Source organism: Symsagittifera roscoffensis, chromosome 3 (genome assembly GCF_963678635.1).
Source record: "Symsagittifera roscoffensis chromosome 3, txSymRosc1.1, whole genome shotgun sequence".
Lineage (NCBI taxonomy): Eukaryota > Metazoa > Xenacoelomorpha > Acoela > Convolutidae > Symsagittifera > Symsagittifera roscoffensis.
Window position 1 is genome coordinate 31,819,097 of NC_087064.1, and position 21,395 is coordinate 31,840,491.

Consider the following 21,395-nt stretch of genomic DNA (forward strand, 5'->3'; position numbering starts at 1 on the left):
AGGCTCAATGTTGAGTGATTTACACGCACTCAAGATTTAGCACTGATTCACTCACACACAAGATTGAGCACTAATTCACGCGCACTCAAGTTAAGAAATGGTTCACGCGCACGCAAAATTGAGCACAGGTTCACGCGCACTTATTATGGAGCACTGATTCATGCGCACTCAAATTTGAGAACTGATCCACATGCACTCGCGATGGACTAATGGTTTACTCGCACTCAAGATTGAGAACTGATTCACACGGACTCAAAATTGGGCGCTGCTTAAAATGGAGAAGTGATTCACGCGCACTCAAGATTGACTCTTGGTTCACGTACACTTATCGTTGAGCACTTATTCACGAGCACTCAAGTTTGAGCACTGATCTCGCGCACTTAACGAGTACTAACTTATGTGCACTGAATATTGAGCACTGATATCAGTACTCAATCTTCAGTGCGCGTAAATCAATGCTCAACGATAAGTGTACGTGAACCAAGGCTCAATCTTGAGTGATTTACACGCACCCAAGACTTAGCACTGATTCACTAACACACAAGATTCAGCACTGATTAACGCGCACTCAGGATTGAGCCCTGATCTCGCGCACTTAACGTTGACTACTAATTCACGCGCACTCAAGATTGAGCACTGAATCTCGCGCACACAAATTAGGAGCTGATTCACGCGCACTCAAGATTGAGCCTTAGTTTACGTACACTTAAGTTTGAGAACTGATTTAGGACCACTCAATTTTGAGCACTGATCTCGAGCACTCAACGAGTACTAATTCACGCGCACTGAAGATTGAGCACTGGTTCGAACGCATTTTAGATTGAGCACTGATACACGCGCACTCAATGTTGTGAACTGAATACTGCGCACTCAAGATTGAGCATTGGTTCAAGTGCACTTAAGAAGGAGCACTGATTTGCGCTCAATCAAGATTAAGCACTGATTCATGTTCATTTTATAGTGACCACAGTTTACAGCGCGCTCAAGATTGAGCACTGATTCACCATCACAAAAAATTGAGCACTGGTCCTTTCGCGCTTCACGAGGGAACACTGATCCAAATTCATTCAAGATTGAGCGCTGATTCACGCGCACTCAAGTTAAGAAATGATTCACGCGCACGCAAAATTGAGCACAGTTTCACGCGCACTTAATATGGAGCACTGATTCATGCGCACTCAAATTTGAGAACTGATTCACATGCACTCGCGATGAACCAATAGTTTACTCGCACTCAAGATTGATAAATGATTCACACGGACTCAAAATTGGGCGCTGCTTTGCGCTCACTTAAATTAGAGAACTGATTCACGCGCACTCAAGATTGACTCTTGGTTCACGCTCACTTAAGTTTGAGAAAAGATTCACGCGCACTGTTGATTGAGCACTGATCTCGCGCACTCAAGATTGAGCACTGAATCTCGCGCACACAAATTAAGAACTGATTCACGCGCACTAAAACTGAGCCTTGGTTCACGTTCACTTAAGTTTGAGAACTGATTCACGAGCACTCAAATTTGAGCACTGATCTCGCGCACTCAACGAGTACTAATTACGCGCACTCCAGATTGAGCCTTGGTTCACGTACACATAAGTTTGAGAACTGATTCAGGACCACTCAATTTTCAGCACTGATCTCGCGCACTCAACGAGTACTAATTCACGCGCACTCAAGATTGAGCACTGATTCATGTTCATTTTATAGTGACCACAGTTTTCAGCGCGCTCAAGATTGAGCACTGATTCACCATCACTCAAAATTGAGCACTGGTCCTTGCGCGCTTGACGAGGGAACACTGATCCACATTCATTCAAGATTGAGCGCTGATTCACGCGCACTCAAGTTAAGAAATGATTCACGCGCACGCAAAATTGAGCACAGTTTCACGCGCACTTAATATGGAGCACTGATTCATGCGCACTCAAATTTGAGAACTGATTCACATGCACTCGCGATGGACCAATAGTTTACTCGCACTCAAGATTGATAACTGATTCACACGGACTCAAAATTGGGCGCTGCTTTGCGCGCACTTAAATTAGAGAACTGATTCACGCGCACTCAAGATTGACTCTTGGTTCACGCTCACTTAAGTTTGAGAAAAGATTCACGCGCACTGTTGATTGAGCACTGATCTCGCGCACTCAAGATTGAGCACTGAATCTCGCGCACACAAATTAAGAACTGATTCACGCGCACTAAAACTGAGCCTTGGTTCACGTTCACCTAAGTTTGAGAACTGATCTCGCGCACTCAACGAGTACTAATTCACGCGCACTCCAGATTGAGCCTTGGTTCACGTACACATAAGTTTGAGATTTGATTCAGGACCACTCAATTTTCAGCACTGATCTCGCGCACTCAACGAGTACTAATTCACGCGCACTCAAGATTGAGCACTGATATCAGTGCTCAATCTTGACAGCGCGTGAATTAGTACTCAATAATGAAGGCACATGATCAGTGCTCAATCTTGAGTGCACGTAAATCAGTGCTCAACGATAAGTGTACGTGAACCAAGGCTCAATCTTGAGTGATTTACACGCACCCAAGATTTAGCACTGATTCACTCACACACAAGATTCAGCGTTAATTAACGCGCACTCAAATTTGAGAACTGATTCAAGTGCACACATTATTGAGCTCTGGTTCACACGCATTCAAGATTGAGCACTGATTCACGCGCACTCAATGTTGTGAACTGAATACTGCACACTCAAGACTGAGCCTTGGTTCACGCGCACTTGAGATGGAGCACTGATTCGAGCTCACTCAAGATTAAGCACTCATTCACGCGCACTTTATATTGAGCACATTTTTAAGCGCGCTCAAGATTGAGCACTGATTCATCCTCACTCAAAATTGAGCACTGGATCACGTTCAGTCAAGATTTGGCACTGATTCACGCGCACTCAAATTAAGAATTGATTCAAGCGCACGGAAAAATGAGCACTGGTTCACGCGCAATTAAGATGGAGCACTGATTCACGCGCACTCACAATTGAGCACGGCTTCCCATGCACTCGTGATTGAGCAATTATTTACTCGCACTGAAGCTTGAGAACTGATTCACACAAACTCAAAATTGAGTACTGCTTCACGCGCACTTAAGATGGAGCACTGATTAACGCGCACTCATGATTGAGCACTGAATCTTGCTACTCAAGTTAAAAACTGATTCACGTGGACTCAAGATCGAGCACGTATTCACACCTAATAGAGATTGAGCAGTGGTTTAATGGCACTCGAGAAAAAGCACTGGTTCACTTACACTTAAAGTTGAGTACTTATTCACGTGCACGCAAGATTGAGCACTGATTCATGCGCAATCAAGTTGATAATTGATTCACGCGCACTGAAAATTGGTCACTGGTTCACGCTCACTCAAGGTTGAGCACGTATTCTCATGCACTTCAGATTGAGCAGTGATTTACTCGCACTCGAGAATGAGTACTGGTTCACGCGCACCTAAGATTGAGCACCGATTCGACGCACTCAAGATTAAGCACTGATCTCGCGCACTCAAGGTTGAGCACTACTTTGCGGGAACTCAAGATTGAGCACTGATTCACGCGCAGTCAAGATTGAGCACTGATTCATGTGCAATTTAAATTGAGCACAGATCTACGAGCACTCAGGTAAAGAAATGATTCACGCTAACGCAAAACTGAACTCTGGTTCACGCGCACTTAATATGGCGCACTGATTCACGCACACAAGATTGAGCACTGTTTCACACGCAATTCATATTGAGCACAGTTTTAAGCTCGCTCAAGATTGTGCACTGATTCATGCTCACTCAAGATCAACCAATGATTCACACGCACTTTATGTTGAGCATTAATTTAAGCGCGCTCAAGATTGTGCACTGATTCATGCTCACTCAAGATTAAGCACTGATTCATACGCAATTTGATTAGAGCATTAATTTAAGCGTACTCAAGATTGAGCACTGATTCACGCGCAATCAAGTTAAGAACTGATTCACGTGCACTGAATGTTGATCACTGGTTCACGCGCATTTATGATGGAGCAATAATTCACGTATTCAATTAAAGGTTGAGCACGTTTTCACACGTAATAGAGAATGAGCAGTGATTCACTGGCACCCGAGAATAAGCACTGGTTCACGCGCACTTAAAATTGAGCACTGATTCAAGGTTGACCACTGGTTCACGCACACTCATGTTCAGAAATGATTCACGCGAACGCAAAATTGAGTACTGGTTCACGCGCAATTAGGATGGAGCACTGATTCACGCGCAATCAATTTAAGAACTGATTCACGTGCACTGAATGTTGATCACTGGTTCACGCGCATTTATGATGGAGCAGTAATTCACATATTCACGTAAAGGTTGAGCACGTATTCACACGTAATAGAGAGTGAGCAGTGATTTACTGGCACTCGAGAATAAGCACTGGCTCACGCGAACTTAAAATTGAGCACTGATTCAAGGTTGACTACTGGCTCACGCACACTCAAGTTCAGAATTGATTCACGCAAACGCAAAATTGAGCACTGGTTCACGCGCAGTTAAGATAAAGCACTGATTCACGCGCAATGAAATTAAGAACTGATTCACTCGCACTGAAAGTTGATCACTGGTTCACGCGCATTTATGATGGAGCACTAATTCATGTATTCACGTAAATGTTGAGCACGTTTTCACACGTAATAGAGATTGAGCAGTGATTTACTGGCACTCGAGAATAAGCAGTGGTTCTCGCGCACTTAAAACTGAGCACTGATTCAAGGTTGACCACTGGCTCACGCACACTCAAGTTTAGAATTGATTCACGCAAACGCAAAATTGAGCACTGGTTCACGCGCAGTTAAGATAAAGCACTTATTCACGCACACTCAAGGCTGAGCATTGATTCACATACACCCTCGATTGAGAACTGATTCACACGCACCCAAAAATGTTCACTGCTTCACGCTCACTTAAGATTGAGCACTGATTCACGTGCACTCAAGTTTGAGCACTGAATATCGCGCACTCAAGTTGAGAACTTATTCACGCGCACTCAAGATTGAGCTGTGATTCACGCACACTTAAGGTTGAGCATTGATTCACTCGCACTCAAGGTTGAGCAATGGTTCACACGCACTCAAGATTGGGCACTGGATGTGTGCACTGAAAGCTTAGCACTGATTCACTCGCAATCTAGATTGAGCACTGGTTCACATGCACTCAAGATTAAGCATTGGATGCATGCTCTCAAGATTGAGCCCTGATTCACGCGCACGCGATTACTGACTCAAGAGCACTGAAGATTAAGCACTGATTCACTCACAATCAACATTGAGCACTCGCTCACATGCAAAAAAGATTGAGCACCGACTAACGCGCTCTCAAGATTGAGAACTGATTCAAGCGCACTCAATATTGAGCACTGGTTTACATGCATTCAAGATTTAGCACTGATTTACGCGCACTCAAGATTGAGCCTTGATTCAACCGCACTTAAGATGCACCACTGATTCACGCTCACTCAAGATATAGCACTGATTCACCCTCACTCGAAATTGAGCACTGGTTCATGCGCGATTAACGACGAATCACTTTCACTCAGATTCATCACTGATTAACACGCACTCAAGTTAAGAATTGATTCAAGCGCGCGCAAAATGGAGCACTGGTTCACGCGCTCTTAAGATGGAGCACTGATTCATGCGCTCTCAAAGTTTAGCACTAATTCACATGCACTCGCGATGGGACAGTGATTTACTCGCACTCAAGATTGATAACTGATGCACACGAATTCAAAATTTAGCACTGCTTTACGCGCACTTAAGATAGAGAAATGGTTAACGCGCACTCAAGATTGAGCATTGAATCTTGCGCAATCAAGTTAAGAGCTGATTCACGCGCACTCAAGCTTGAGCCTTGGTTCACGTACACCTAAGATTGAGTACTAATTCACGCGCACGCAGGAATTATCACTGATTAATGCGCAATCGAATTAAAAATTGTTTCACGCGCACTGAAGATTGATCACTGGTTCACACACATTCAAGATGGAGCACTAAAACATGCGCACTCAAGGTTGAGCACGTATTTACATGTACTTGAGATGAGCAGTGATTTACTCGCGCTCGAGAAGGAGCACTGGTTCACGTGCACATAAGATTGATCACTGATTCACCCGCACTCAAGATTGAGTACTGATCTCGCGCACTCAAGATTGAGCACTGATTCATGCGCACTTTATTTTGAGCGCAGATATAAGCGCGCTCAAGATTGAGCAATGATTCACCCTCACTGGAAATTGCGCACTGGTCCACGAGCGCTTAATGATGGATAGTTGATTCACGCTCACTCAAGATTTAGCACTGACTGACTCGCACTCAAGTTAAGAATTTATTCACGCGAACGCAAAATTGAGCTCTGAGTCACGCGTACTTCATGTGGAACACTGATTTACTCGTACTCAAGATTGAAAACTGATTCACACGCACTCAAAAAGGAGCACTGCTTCACGCGCACTTAAGATGGAGCACTGATTCACGCGCACTCAAGATTGAGCACTGAATCTCGCGCAATCAAGTTTAGAACTGATCCACGCGCACTCAAGATTGAGCACTGCTTCATGCAGACTTAAGGTTGAGCACTGATTCACGCGCACTCAAGGTTGAGCTCTGGTTCACACACACTCAAGACTGAGCGCTGGACGCGTGCACTGAAGGTTGAGCACTGATTCACTCGCAACCTAGATTAAGCACTGGTTCACACGCACGCAATTTTGAGCACTGCTTCATGCGCAATCAAGTTAAGAACACATCGAGCGCACTGAAGATTGATCAATGTTTCACGCGCAAATAATATGGAGCTCTATTTCACGCGCACTGGAGATTGACAATGTTTCACGCGCAATTAAGATGGATCACTAATTCGCGCGCACTGAAGGCTGAGCACGTATTCACACGTACTCGAGATTGAACAGTGATTTACTCGCACTCGAGTTTGAGCACTGGTTCACGCTCACTTAAGATTGAACAGCGATTCAACCACACTCAAGATTAAAAAACTGATCTCCTGCACTACAGACTGAGCAGTATTTTTTGCTCTCTCAAGATTGAGCCCTGATTGACGCGCACTCAAGATTGAGCACTGATTCATGCGCAATCAAGTTATAAACTGATCCTCGCGCACTCATGATTGAGCGCAGTTTCAGGTTTCGAGCGCGCTGAAGATTAATCAATGTTTTACGCGCAAATAATATAGAGCTCTATTTCACGCGCACTGGAGATTGATCGTTGTTTCACGCGCAATTAAGATGGATCAATAATTCACGCGCACTGAAGGCTGAGCATGTATTCACACGTACTCGAGATTGAACAGTGGTTCACTTGCACTCGAGAATGAGCACTGGTTCACGCTCACCTAAGATTGAACACCGATTCAATCGCACTCAAGATTAAACACTGACTCACGCGCACTCAAGATTGAGCACTGAATCTCGCGCACTCAAGTTAAGAACTGATCCAGGCGCACTCAAGATTGAGCACTTCTCCATGCAGACTTAAGGTTGAGCACTGATTCACGCGCACTCGAGTTTGAGCACTGGTTCACGCTCACTTAAGATTGAACACCGATTCAACCACACTCAAGATTAAAAACTGATCTCCTGCGCTCCAGACTGAGCAGTATTTTTTGCGCTCTCAAGATTGAGCACTGATTGACGCGCACTCAAGATTGAGCACTGATTCATGCGCAATCAAGTTATAAACTGATTCTCGCGCACTCAGGATTGAGCGCAGTTTCAGGTTTCGAGCGCACTGAAGATTGATCAATATTTCACGCGCAAATAATATGGAGCTCTATTTCACGCGCACTGGAGATTGATCAATGTTTCACGCGCAATTAAGATGGATCAATAATTCATGCGCACTGAAGGCTGAGCACGTATTCACACGTACTCGAGATTGAACAGTGGTTCACTGGCACTCGAGAATGAGCACTGGTTCACGCTCACTTAAGATTGAACACCGATTCAACCGCACTCAAGATTAAACACTGATCTCGCGCACTACAGACTGAGCACTGTTTTTTGCGCTCTCAAGATTGAGCACTGATTCACGCGCACTCAAGATTGAGCACTGAATCTCGCGCACTCAAGTTAAGAACTGATCCACGCGCACTCAAGATTGAGCACTGCTTCATGTAGACTTAAGGTTGAGCACTGATTCACGCGCACTCAAGGTTGAGCTCTGGTTCACACACACTCAAGACTGAGCGCTGGATGCGTGCACTGAAGGTTGAGCTATGATTCACTCGCAACCTAGATTGAGCACTGATTCACACGCACGCAATCTTGAGCACTGCTTCATGCGCAATCAAGTTAGGAACACATCGAGCGCACTGAAGATTTATCAATGTTTCACGCGCAAATAATATGGAGCTCTATTTCACGCGCACTGAAGATCTACAATGTTTCACGCGCAATTAAGATGGATCACTAATTCACGCGCACTGAAGGCTGAGCACGTAATTACACGTACTCGAGATTGAACAGTGATTTACTCGCACTCGAGATTAAGCACTGGTACAGTCTCACTTAAGATTGAACACCGATTCAACCACACTCAAGATTAAAAACTAATCTCCTGCGCTCCAGACTGAGCAGTATTTTTTGCGCTCTCAAGATTGAGCACTGATTAACGCGCACTCAAGATTGAGCACTGATTCATGCGCAATCAAGTTATAAACTGATTCTCGCACACTCAAGATTGAGCGCAGTTTCAGGTTTCGAGCGCACTGAAGATTGATCAATGTTTCACGCGCAAATAATATGGAGCTCTATTTCACGCGCACAGGAGATTGATCAATGTTTCACGCGCAATTAAGATGGATCACTAATTCACGCGCACTGAAGGCTGAGCTCGTATTCACACGTGCTCGAGAGTGAACAGTGATTTAATCGCACTCGAGAATGAGCACTGGTTTACGCTCACTTAAGATTGAACACCGATTCAACCGCACTCAAGATTTAACACTGATTCACGCGCACTCAAGATTGAGCACTGAATCTCGCGCACTCAAGTTAAGAACTGATCCACGCGCACTCAAGATTGAGCACTGCTTCATGTAGACTTAAGGTTGAGCACTGATTCACGCGCACTCAAGGTTGAGCTCTGGTTCACACACACTCAAGACTGAGCGCTGGATGCGTGCACTGAAGGTTGAGCACTGATTCACTCGCAACCTAGATTGAGCACTGATTCACACGCACGCAATATTGAGCACTGCTTCATGCGCAATCAAGTTAGGAACACATCGAGCGCACTGAAGATTGATCAATGTTTCCGCGCAAATAATATGGAGCTCTATTTCACGCGCACTGGAGATTGACAATGTTTCACGCGCAATTAAGATGGATCACTAATTCACGCGCACTGAAGGCTGAGGACGTATTCACACGTACTCGAGATTGAACAGTGATTTACTCGCACTCGAGATTGAGCACTGGTTCACGCTCACTTAAGATTGAACACCGATTCAACCACACTCAAGATTAAAAACTGATCTCCTGCGCTCCAGACTGAGCAGTATTTTTTGCGCTCTCAAGATTGAGCACTGATTGACGCGCACTCAAGATTGAGCACTGATTCATGCGCAATCAAGTTATAAACTGATTCTCGCGCACTCAGGATTGAGCGCAGTTTCAGGTTTCGAGCGCACTGAAGATTGATCAATGTTTCACGCGCAAATAAAATGGAGCTCTATTTCACGCGCACTGGAGATTGATCAATGTTTCACGCGCAATTAAGATGGATCACTAATTCACGCGCACTGAAGGCTGAGCTCGTATTCACACGTGCTCGAGAGTGAACAGTGATTTAATCGCACTCGAGAATGAGCACTGGTTTACGCTCACTTAAGATTGAACACCGATTCAACCGCACTCAAGATTTAACACTGATTCACGCGCACTCAAGATTGAGCACTGAATCTCGCGCACTCAAGTTAAGAACTGATCCACGCGCACTCAAGATTGAGCACTGCTTCATGTAGACTTAAGGTTGAGCACTGATTCACGCGCACTCAAGGTTGAGCTCTGGTTCACACACACTCAAGACTGAGCGCTGGATGCGTGCACTGAAGGTTGAGCACTGATTCACTCGCAACCTAGATTGAGCACTGATTCACACGCACGCAATATTGAGCACTGCTTCATGCGCAATCAAGTTAGGAACACATCGAGCGCACTGAAGATTGATCAATGTTTCCGCGCAAATAATATGGAGCTCTATTTCACGCGCACTGAAGATCTACAATGTTTCACGCGCAATTAAGATGGATCACTAATTCACGCGCACTGAAGGCTGAGCACGTATTTACACGTACTCGAGATTGAACAGTGATTTACTCGCACTCGAGATTAAGCACTGGTACAGTCTCACTTAAGATTGAACAGCGATTCAACCACACTCAAGATTAAAAACTGATCTCCTGCGCTCCAGACTAGCAGTATTTTTTGCGCTCTCAAGATTGAGCACTGATTGACGCGCACTCAAGATTGAGCACTGATTCATGCGCAATCAAGTTATAAACGGATTCTCGCGCACTCAAGATTGAGCGCAGTTTCAGGTTTCGAGGGCACTGAAGATTGATCAATGTTTCACGCGCAAATAATATGGAGCTCTATTTCACGCGCACTGGAGATTGATCAATGTTTCACGCGCAATTAAGATGGATCACTAATTCACGCGCACTGAAGGCTGAGCACGTATTCACACGTACTCGAGATTGAACAGTGGTTGACTTGCACTCGAGATTTAACACTGATCTCGCGCACTCCAGACTGAGCACTATTTTTTGCGCTCTCAAGATTGAGCACTGATTCACTCGCAATCTAGATTGAGCACTGGTTCAGACGCACGCAATATTGAGCACTGCTTCATGCGCAATCAAGTTAGGAACACATCGAGCGCACTGAAGATTGATCAATGTTTCACGCGCAAAAAATATGGAGCTCTATTTCACGCGCACTGGAGATTGATCAATGTGTCACGCGCAATTAAGATGGATCACTAATTCTCGCGCACTGAAGGCTGAGCACGTATTCACACGTACTCGAGATTGAACAGTGGTTCACTTGCACTCGAGAGTGAGCACTGGTTCACGCTCACTTAAGATTGAACACCGATTCAACCGCAGTCAAAATTAAACACTGATTCACTCGCAATCTAGATTGAGCACTGGTTCAGACGCACGCAATATTGAGCACTGCTTCATGCGCAATCAAGTTAGGAACACATCGAGCGCACTGAAGATTGATCAATGTTTCACGCGCAAAAAATATGGAGCTCTATTTCACGCGCACTGGAGATTGATCAATGTGTCACGCGCAATTAAGATGGATCACTAATTCACGCGCACTGAAGGCTGAGAACGTATTCACACGTACTCGAGATTGAACAGTGGTTCACTTGCACTCGAGAGTGAGCATTGGTTCACGCTTACTTAAGATTGAACACCGATTCAACCGCAGTCAAAATTAAACACTGATCTCGCGCACTACAGACTGAGCACTATTTTTTGCGCTCTCAAGATTGAGCACTGATTGAAGCGCACTCAAGATTGAGCGCTGATTCATGCGCAATCAAGTTATAAATTGATTCTCGCGCACTCAAGATTGAGCGCAGTTTCAGGTTTCGAGGGCACTGAATATTGATCAATGTTTCACGCGCAAATAATATGGAGCTCTATTTCACGCGCACTTGAGATTGATCAATGTTTCACGCGCAATTAAGATGGATCACTAATTCACGCGCACTGAAGGCTGAGCACGTATTCACACGTGCTCGAGATTGAACAACAATTTAATCGCACTCGAGAATGAGCACTGGTTGACGCTCACTTAAGATTGAACACCGATTCAACAGCACTCAAGATTTAACACTGATCTCGCGCACTCCAGACTGAGCACTATTTTTTGCGCTCACAAGATTGAGCACTGATTCACTCGCAATCTAGATTGAGCACTGGTACACACGCACGCAATATTGAGCACTGCTTCATGCGCAATCAAGTTAGGAACACATCGAGCGCATTGAAGATTGGTCAATGTTTCACGCGCAAATAATATGGAGCTCTATTTCACGCGCACTGGAGATTGATCAATGTGTCACGCGCAATTAAGATGGATCACTAATTCACGCGCACTGAAGGCTGAGCACGTATTTCTTACGTACTCGAGATTGAACAGTGGTTCACTTGCTCTCGAGAGTAAGCACTGGTTCACTCTCACTTAAGATTGAACACCGATTCAACCGCAGTCAAGATTAAACACTGATCTCGCGCACTACAGACTGAGCACTAATTTTTGCGCTCTCAAGATTGAGCACTGATTGACGCGCACTCAAGATTGAGCACTGATTCATGCACAATCAAGTTATAAACTGTTTCTCGCGCACTCAAGATTGAGCAAAGTTTCACGCGTACATAAGATGGAGCACTGATTCACGCTTACTCAAGATTGAGCACTGATTCATGCGCAATCAAGTTGGAAACTGATTCTCGCGCACTCACGATTGAGCAAAGTTGCACACGCGTACATAAGATGGAGTACCGATTCACGCTTACTCAAGTTTGAGCTCTGAATCTTGCGCACTCAAGTTAAGAACTGATTTATGCGCATTCAAGTTTAAGCACTGGTTCACGCGCACTCAACATTGAGCGCTGATTCGCCCTCATTCAAAATTGAGCACTAATTTGTGCGCACTCAAGCTTTAGAGCGGATTCACATGCGCTCAAGGTTTAGCAGTGATTTACTCGCACTAAAGATTGAGAACTGATCCGGACTCACTCAAAATTGAGCACTGCCTAACACACACTTAATATGAAGTACTGAAAAACACGCACTGAAAATAGATTACTGGATCTCGCGAACTAAATTCAAGAACTGATTCACGTGCGCACTCACGATTGAGCAATGGTTCACGCGGACTTAAGGTTGAGCACTGATTCACGCGCACTCAAGATTGAGCACTGATCTCGCGCACTCCAGACTGAGCACTATTTTTGCGCTCTCAAGATTGAGCACTGATTCACTCGCAATCTAGATTGAGCACTGGTTCACACGAACGCAATATTGAGCACTACTTCATGCGCAATCAAGTTAGAAACAAATCGAGCGCACTGAAGATTGATCAATGTTTCACGCGCAAGTAATATGGAGCTCTATTTCACGCGCACTGCAGATTGATCAATGTTTTACGCGCAATTAAGATGGATCACTAATTCACGCGCACTGAAGGCTGAGCACATATTCACACGTACTCGAGATTGAACAGTGGTTTACTCGCACTCGAGAATGAGCACTGGTTCACGCTCAGTTAAGATTGAACACCGATTCAACCGCACTCAAGATTAAACACTGATCTCGCTTACTCCAGACTGAGCACTATTTTTTGTGCTCTCAAGATTGAGCATTGATTGACGCGCATTTAAAATTGAGCACTGATTCATGCGCAATCAAGTTATAAACTGTTTCTCGCGCACTCAAGATTGAGCAAAGTTTCACGCGTACATAAGATGGAGCACTGATTCACGGTTACTCAAGATTGAGCACTGATTCACTCGCAATCAAGTTAAAAACTGATTCTCGCGCACTGAAGATTGAGCAAAGTTTCACGCGTTTATAAGATGGAGCACTGAATCACGCTTACTCTAGTTTGAGCTCTGAATCTTGCGCACTCAAGTTAAGGACTGATTTACGCGCATTCAAGTTTAAGCACTGGTTCACGCGCACTCAACATTGAGCGCTGAATCGCCCTCATTCAAAATTGCGCTCAAGATTTAGCAGTGATTTACTCGCACTAAAGATTGAGAACTGATTCAGACTCACTCAAAATTGAGCACTGCCTAACACGCACTTAATATGAAGTACTGAAAAACACGCACTGAAAATTGATCACTGGATCTCGCGAACTAAATTCAAGAACTGATTCACGTGCGCACTCACGATTGAGCAATGATTCACGCGGACTTAAGGTTGAGCACTGATTCACGCGCACTCAAGATTGAGCACTGATCTCGCGCATTCAAGATTGAACACTAAATCACTCGCAGTCAAAATTGAGCACTGATTCACGCGCACACAATATTGAGCACTGATTCACGTGAAATCAAGTTAAGAACGAGTCACGCGCCCTCAAGGTTGAGCTTTGGTTCCCGCGCAGTTAAGACAGAGCACTGATTCACGCTTTCAAGATTGAGCACTGATTCACGCGCAATCAAGATTGATCACCAATTCACGCCAACTCAAGACTAATCACTGATTCACGCGCATTAGACATCTCTCCCTGAAAGTAAGCACAGCGCAGCAACTGCCGCTACTTGCCAAGACTTCGGTTGAATTACCACCTGATGCGAATTGCCGCCCAGTACAAACGATTGTCCAAATTTTTTTAAAAACTCAAGTGAAAAGAAAATTAATCGCTTCTTTAAGAAAATTATGTTTTCATTTCCTAGTTACCCAAAACTCATCTTTTCTATTTTAGCCGACAAAATTTCATATTTTTCCCGTAAAAAAACCTTAATAGTTGTTTTAGTCTATTTTTTTAAATTGCCTCCATCACAAAAAAATGGGGCTGAGATGGGTTTTAGTTGAGCTCGGAAGATTCAGTTCAAGTGGTTCTGAAAAATTTGAATATAAAAATTGGTGGTTTCCAAAGCAAAGTTTGCCTGTGAACAATTAAGATGGACTGATCCAAAATGTTCTAAGGTTCTTCGAAAAAGTTATCGAATTTTTCTGCGGTCAACAAAATTGATTTTCTGAACTCATAATACACATTCGAAGTATTTCTTGCCAAATTCTTGCACATTTACTGGAAAAGCCAAAAAGCTTTTTTAAAACATTTTTATGTGATTGTAAATCATGGCTTAGTTTTTTTGAAAGATTATAAAGGTGTCATATCTTGTAAAAACAAACAAAAGAGACTGGTTTCAAGAACTCAGGTATTCTGATTTTTGTTCATTTTGTGTGAAACTACTGTGCCTGGACTACGCTTGAGGCAAATTATTCCAATTTCTGAAAAGGGTGGTTTGTGCATAAAAACCAATTGGCAACCAAAAAAGATTACATACACACATACATACATACACACATACTTACATACATACACGCATACATACATACATACAAACATACATACATACATACATATATACATTCATACACACATACATACATACATACATACATACATACATACATACATACATACATACATACATACATACATACATACATACATACATACATACATACATACATACATACATACATACATATTTTTAATCCCGTACTTAAGTTCATTACAACTTGATTTGAAGCTGGCCTGGCTGCTTAATGTTATAGGTTCCCTATACGAATCTACGATCATCAAGTTTGTGCATTTACTATCGTATTTCGGCTGGTGAAAAAAAACAAAGATATGTTCTATATCAATTTTTTTGTTGCCAAAAACTATTCGAGCCCAGTTAAAGAGCAGTTGAGTAGTCGACAAACATCATTAAAACTTTTTGGACAAAATCGATCATTTTGCCAAACAAAGTCAGATAGATTGGAAGAAACTCGAGCAAAATTGAACAAATTTGGACAGAACTCAAGTTGAAGTTGGATATAGCTGAAAACATTCATTGTTCGCCTCAAAACGGACATCGTTTGACTCGAAAAGTTGAAAACGGATTTTGTTCGGCTGTTTGGGTCAAATCATGATTTGAAGATTTCTTCGTAAATTTGATATAGCACCATTGAATATCTTTTAATTATCAAAAATTTAATTGGAAAGGATTCAAAACATAATGGTAAATCTATTTCTTTTTTCAAGTACTATTACCATCGCTGAGTTGGTGCACTCGGTTCCACCAGGACGAGTTCCACACAGATGCCCCGACTGAGGACTGGGAGTCTCTGGTGTTCTGGATATCAAACAGTTTAAGCGTTTTGGGGAAAGCTTGTCGACATGTGAGGTGAATAACGTCTCAAATGTCGACTCAATAACCATCAGTTGAACGAAAAATTTTGAGATCTTAATTAATAAAAAAGCTCTTCCCTAGCACAAAATGTCTCAACCTTTGCCAAAGAAGCAATTTTAACGCGAAACTTAAAACCTCAGTGGGAAACTACTCATAAAAGGTTCTAGAAGTTTTAGATTTTGAAAACAAGGTTTGAGTTTTACATGACATAAAATAATTGAGCTCGAAATTTTCACTTGTTTTCAAAAAACTTTTTTTTGTGCGCAAAAAAATCGATTTTTGACCTTACACCTTTTAAAGCTTTAATTGCGCACTAAGACATCCTTGGCTTAAATTTATAAAGTTGCAGCCAGTATTACTGCCTGGACGCCTACCACACAGCCAGTCCTATGCACTTCGGACTGAGTTTCCTTCCAGACTTCAATCTGAATCCGAGGTTGTTGGAGCCAGACGCAGCCAGGGCGTGGTTCAAGATACTCATCCAAAACAAGTGGCTGCATATCAACATGATCAACCCATACAAACCAAGTTGGCTTCACTTTTATCACTTTTGATTCAAAAACAACCTCTTCATAAATTTACTTTAGCGTTACTTTCAGCTGAATCTGTATTCACGTACATTCTACCCAACACCTTTTTAGCATTACAGCCATCGGCAACCAAATGACCATGTTGTAAAGGTCGTTTAACTCAATATGAAATGCTTCACGCTCTAAAAATTCTTGCCAGCGACAAAAAATTCGAATCAATAAGAGGTTCAGTGGCGGATCTAGGATTTTCTGGAGGGGGGGGGGGGGGCGGATTTTCAAACAATTTTCGACAACTTCGCCGACCTTTTTTTTTAGGTCGACCGAATTGATTTTTCGGGCTCTCCCTAAGCAGGTTTAGTCCCTGTTTTGGCCAAAAATTTTGCGCCGCAGGCGAACTTTTGAAAAACAGTCCAAAAAAGGCGTTTTTAGGGGCACTTTTTGGGAAATTTTGACCAAAAAATCGCGTTTTTTCGGCACGCGCTCCCCCCTCAAAATTAGTATATATTGGCGCCAAAGGCGCCTTTAGAAAAATTTAATGGTCGGTCGGCTGAAAATGGATTTCTAAAAAATACCAAAGGGGGGACCCTTTGGGTCGGCACGAGGTCGAATCCCTGAGGAGAAGGCGTCCAACAACCGCCCCCCCCCTAAATCCGCCCCTGAAGAGGTTCATGCCAATTTATAAAAGATGAAGAGCAGCTGGGTAAAAATTAGTTGCTGATTTAGCTAATGTATTCATTAGAATTTTGGTTTAGAAGACTGCTGTAAGTGGCACGTGGACAAATATATGCTCTATGGTCTGTTGCACAAACAGTACAACCCCGATGAGTACATGCACAAACTCACTGACTACCGGAATGAAAGCAAACAACTCAACCTCATTGTGGTAATGAGACTTTGATCACTGTTTAAAAACTAAGACTAGCTAACATAAATTTTGCGCAAAAAATTCGAATAAAATTGAAACAAAAAAAAACGAAAAACTAGAAAAATCAAATTAGCATCAAGGTTTCGTTTTTTGGGATTTTTCCGCTTTTTGTGACCTTTTAGAGTTTTTTTGTGAACGTGAATCAGTAAATTATGCCAAATTGTATCAATGTATGGCTATTGTTAAGAAACTGATATCTTCTAGTCGCGGGGGAGTTATCAGAAGGATTTCTACAGTTAGTTCACTTTTTGTTAAAATTCAGCAAATGCGAAGCAACCAAGTTTTTTTTGCTTAAAACTATTTAGATTTTTGGGTTTTCGTTACATTAAAAAATAAGTATTGAAGAAGAGACTTTTATTGTTATATTCAGAATTCACAACAAAATTGGCTGGTAGGCACTCATTGTCTACATACAAATGTACAATAGTGCACGTCATAATAGCGTATATATTATTGGGTATAAATATGTACGACAACAGAAATACTTTTTTAATTTGTCATAAAATCGTTCCAGCTTTCCCAAGTTTGTGTAAAAAGGAGACGTTAGAAAAATTCAAGATAAAACTCATAGCGAGTTTTTTTAAAACGTCCCAGAAATAACACGGGGTTCTTCATTTTTTTCTTAAGATTGATCCATCAAACAACTGTTTTATGAAAAAGTTCGGTTATTTGAGATTTCGGTATTTGTTTGATGAGAAGTAAATCTATTCTTTGGTTTTCAAAAATTCTTCTAAGTTTTTTTTGAAAATCATCCTACCACACGCTATTTAAAGCACATAATAAAAAACTTTGCGCACAGCTAAGCTTTAAATGGACCAAAGAGCATGCGTCGGTCCATATTGGAACAACTGCTAACACGGATTAAACCTCCGCTCACGCGTTAAAACCACGAATTATATAGTTCTAATTGGTCAAAAATGGCCAAATTGGTAACTTCTAAGCCCACGTAACTTGAGGAAAAAGTTGAAGGTGAATTACTATAAATTTTTTAAATTTGAGCTAAGAACAACAATACTTCTCGAATGAAATGGAGTAAAAAATTCCATCAAAAAGTCGAATTTTGTCTTGAGAAAAAAACCATACCCGAGCACAGATATTAGTCAATTTTGTGGCATGAGAAAATCTTGACTCGGAATTCATCCCGCTAAAACAAATAAGCTTGTTTCTTATTCAGGCTACTTATGTGCCAATCTTGTGCGCCAACATGATCCTCGAAGTCGGCTTCGGTCACGGAAAACTTCGGCGAAGTCATCATCCTGCTGTGAAAGAAGGATCCCCCTACTTTCTACTCGGCCGAGAGTACGAAGACCTCGGTCTAAGAGATGTCGACACCAAATCTTTCAGTTATCATAATATAACAGAAGAGCTGACATTTCATTGGTTCAAACACAGCATCATGTGTCGAGATAATAAATGGATATGTGAGGAAGATTCTCCAAACTCGCCGAGTGGTAGCAAGAGTGGTGGTTCGAATGATGGAAGAGGTGACAAGTCTTCTGATGGTCTGAGGAAAAACAACAAGAAAAAGAAAGGGCGAGGTTTGCTATAGAGAAAAGAGTGTCCAGTCATCATCGAGGAATCTCCATGGAAAAGATCTACGTGTGTCCAAAACTTGAATATGTTTTTTTTTGGTTAAATAACTGTTAAATTTTTTAACGATAGGAATTAGAGGGCCCATTTTTATACAACATATGTATTCACTGATTGTATTCAGTTTTATAAAAAAGTTCAATTTATTTATGGTTATTTTGGATTAACGTAGCGCGTCTAATGTAATTGATTTCGCAATTTGTTGAATTTCGAATATCAGATATCGTAAAATAAATTTAAAAAATTAAGGATAGCTGGATGCTGTGCAAGTAGCCCAGAAAGTTACGACCACAAAAACATTTTTTAAACTTTAAATTGTGTTGTTTTTTGAGTCTTAGGCTACAAACTTAAAAATATATACCTGAATGACAATCGATTGCTTGTTGACATGCTAATAGGATGATTATTTGTGGCATCCAAAGGTGCAACTCTAATAACTCTGTTTTTGCCTTCACTTATTTACCTAGGTTTCCATCGGGTTACTGCCAGTTGGGTTGTACTGCCCGTGCAGTAACCTTGATGCAGTTTATTAGTTCAATAATGTTTTCTAAACTGTATCTAAATTCAAATTCAAATTCAAATTCAAAAATTCAAGCTGATACAAGCAAAACGCTACAAAATAGTTACAATTAATATTAAGAGCAAACTCAGTTTAATTGATCACAATTTTTTTTGTTAAAGTTTTAACAAAAAACTGTGATCAAATAAGCTCAATTTGCTCTTAATACTAATTGTAACTATTTTGCATGCAGAATGTTTTTTTTTTCGCAAAAATTTATATTTGAGCACAAAAAAACTGCAACCAAAAAGGGATAAAAATTTTTTACCTCAAACTTGTGTTTGTGCTTATGAAAAAATGCATATCATACATTTTTCATATATGAAACTTATATGAGAAGCATTTTTTTTGACCAAAATTAAAATCATGTTTTTGAGAGTCAAAATGCATTCTTTCAAAATTTTTTTAAACTCATGTAAATTTATCCAGAAACATCGCTAAATTAATTTTGAAGATTTAATTTTTTCTATAGCAAAATGCTTATCTTACAATTTTCATATATAAAAATATTATGATAAGCATTTTTTTGAAAAAAATCAAAATCATGTTTTTATTGAGCAGAAAGATTCAAAAGATGGAAATAGAACAGAAGTAATTCTCTAAAAACGTTTAATATAGTTTTTAAATTTTGTATGATCATTATTATTAGATCAAATTTAATATTAGATCAAATTTATACAACTAAAGCTTTATTATTAGATCAAATGTATACAACTAACGAATTATGTCAAACAAAATGGTTTCTCATGATTTTATTCAAAACTAATCGTGAAGTCGTGCTAATTTTGACAAATGTTATTTTTTTAAATTTTCATCAAAATGTGGAAAATTTGAACAAAATATATTCTTATGTATACTTTTCAGAGTAATAACAACCATAAATGTGGACTAAACTTAAGGCAAGTTATCTCTTTGTAAAATAAGTACAACTCCCTACAATATTTGTTTATAGATGTGATATCTGCCAGAAGAACACACCATACTTAGGAAAATATGTAACCAAAAGCATAAGCATGGTAGCGTTAGCATATGGATTGCGCACACATCAAAATATAGGAAAACGTTTTTGTCATTGTCGACGCAGGAGCTTGTGAGTTATGTACTGTTGACTGTACTCATAGAGTAATTTCAGATGAGGTACACCGTCTGCTCGTCACGCATCATATTTTCGGCCGGTTAGATTTGTGCAACTTCTTAGTCTAATACCGATCTTAATCTTACTATTATATCTCCTAGTCTGAATAGAACTAGTGTATACTGGTTTATGCGAGTTAGTTTCCAGGAGAACAACAGTATTTTAAGTTTAATTCGAATTGCTCTGGTGAAACTACAAGTAGTTTCAGCACTTACAAATAAGTGTAAACGTTTGAGATGGAATATGATTGGTTAGTTAGGACTATTTTATAGAAATAGAGAATCATAGTTATCTCCAATTATAAATTATAGTTTAGAACTGGTTACTTGCTGAATTGAAGCTATCCCGACTAACAATATAATTAGTCTGACAGTCGAGAAGTACCTGTCAGCAGTCTTTGCCAAACTTGGTTTACCAAAGCTCTAGTCTCTGCTCATGTAACCGAATTTGTTACTCAAAGTTTTCAAGCTTCTTACAAATCTCCGATCTATACCCACAATTGAAAAGACTGACCCAAATATGTCCAGACAGTCAAAAATCAGGAACATCTATCTTGAATTATCTTGAATTACTTTTTCCGCAATCTTCAAAGTCTATGGTTGACTGCAATTTGTTTTTTTTTAGCAGGTACGCGTTCTCCAGTTGTGTTACTTTTGATTT

General features: G+C 41.3%; 1 protein-coding gene across 1 annotated transcript in view; it reads left to right on the top strand.

Moving 5' to 3' along the window:
- The window catches only part of LOC134842838 (uncharacterized), a 44,181-nt gene extending 25,065 nt beyond the window's left edge, over positions 1 to 19,116 (top strand). Inside the window, exons 2-5 of the mRNA XM_063859337.1 lie at positions 15,849 to 15,990; positions 16,346 to 16,524; positions 17,279 to 17,409; positions 18,626 to 19,116. Coding sequence (XP_063715407.1) covers positions 15,849 to 15,990; positions 16,346 to 16,524; positions 17,279 to 17,409; positions 18,626 to 19,000 — 827 coding nt within the window. The 3' untranslated portion in view covers positions 19,001 to 19,116. The remainder of the gene's footprint in view (positions 1 to 15,848; positions 15,991 to 16,345; positions 16,525 to 17,278; positions 17,410 to 18,625) is intronic.
- The last annotated feature ends 2,279 nt before the right edge of the window (positions 19,117 to 21,395 follow it).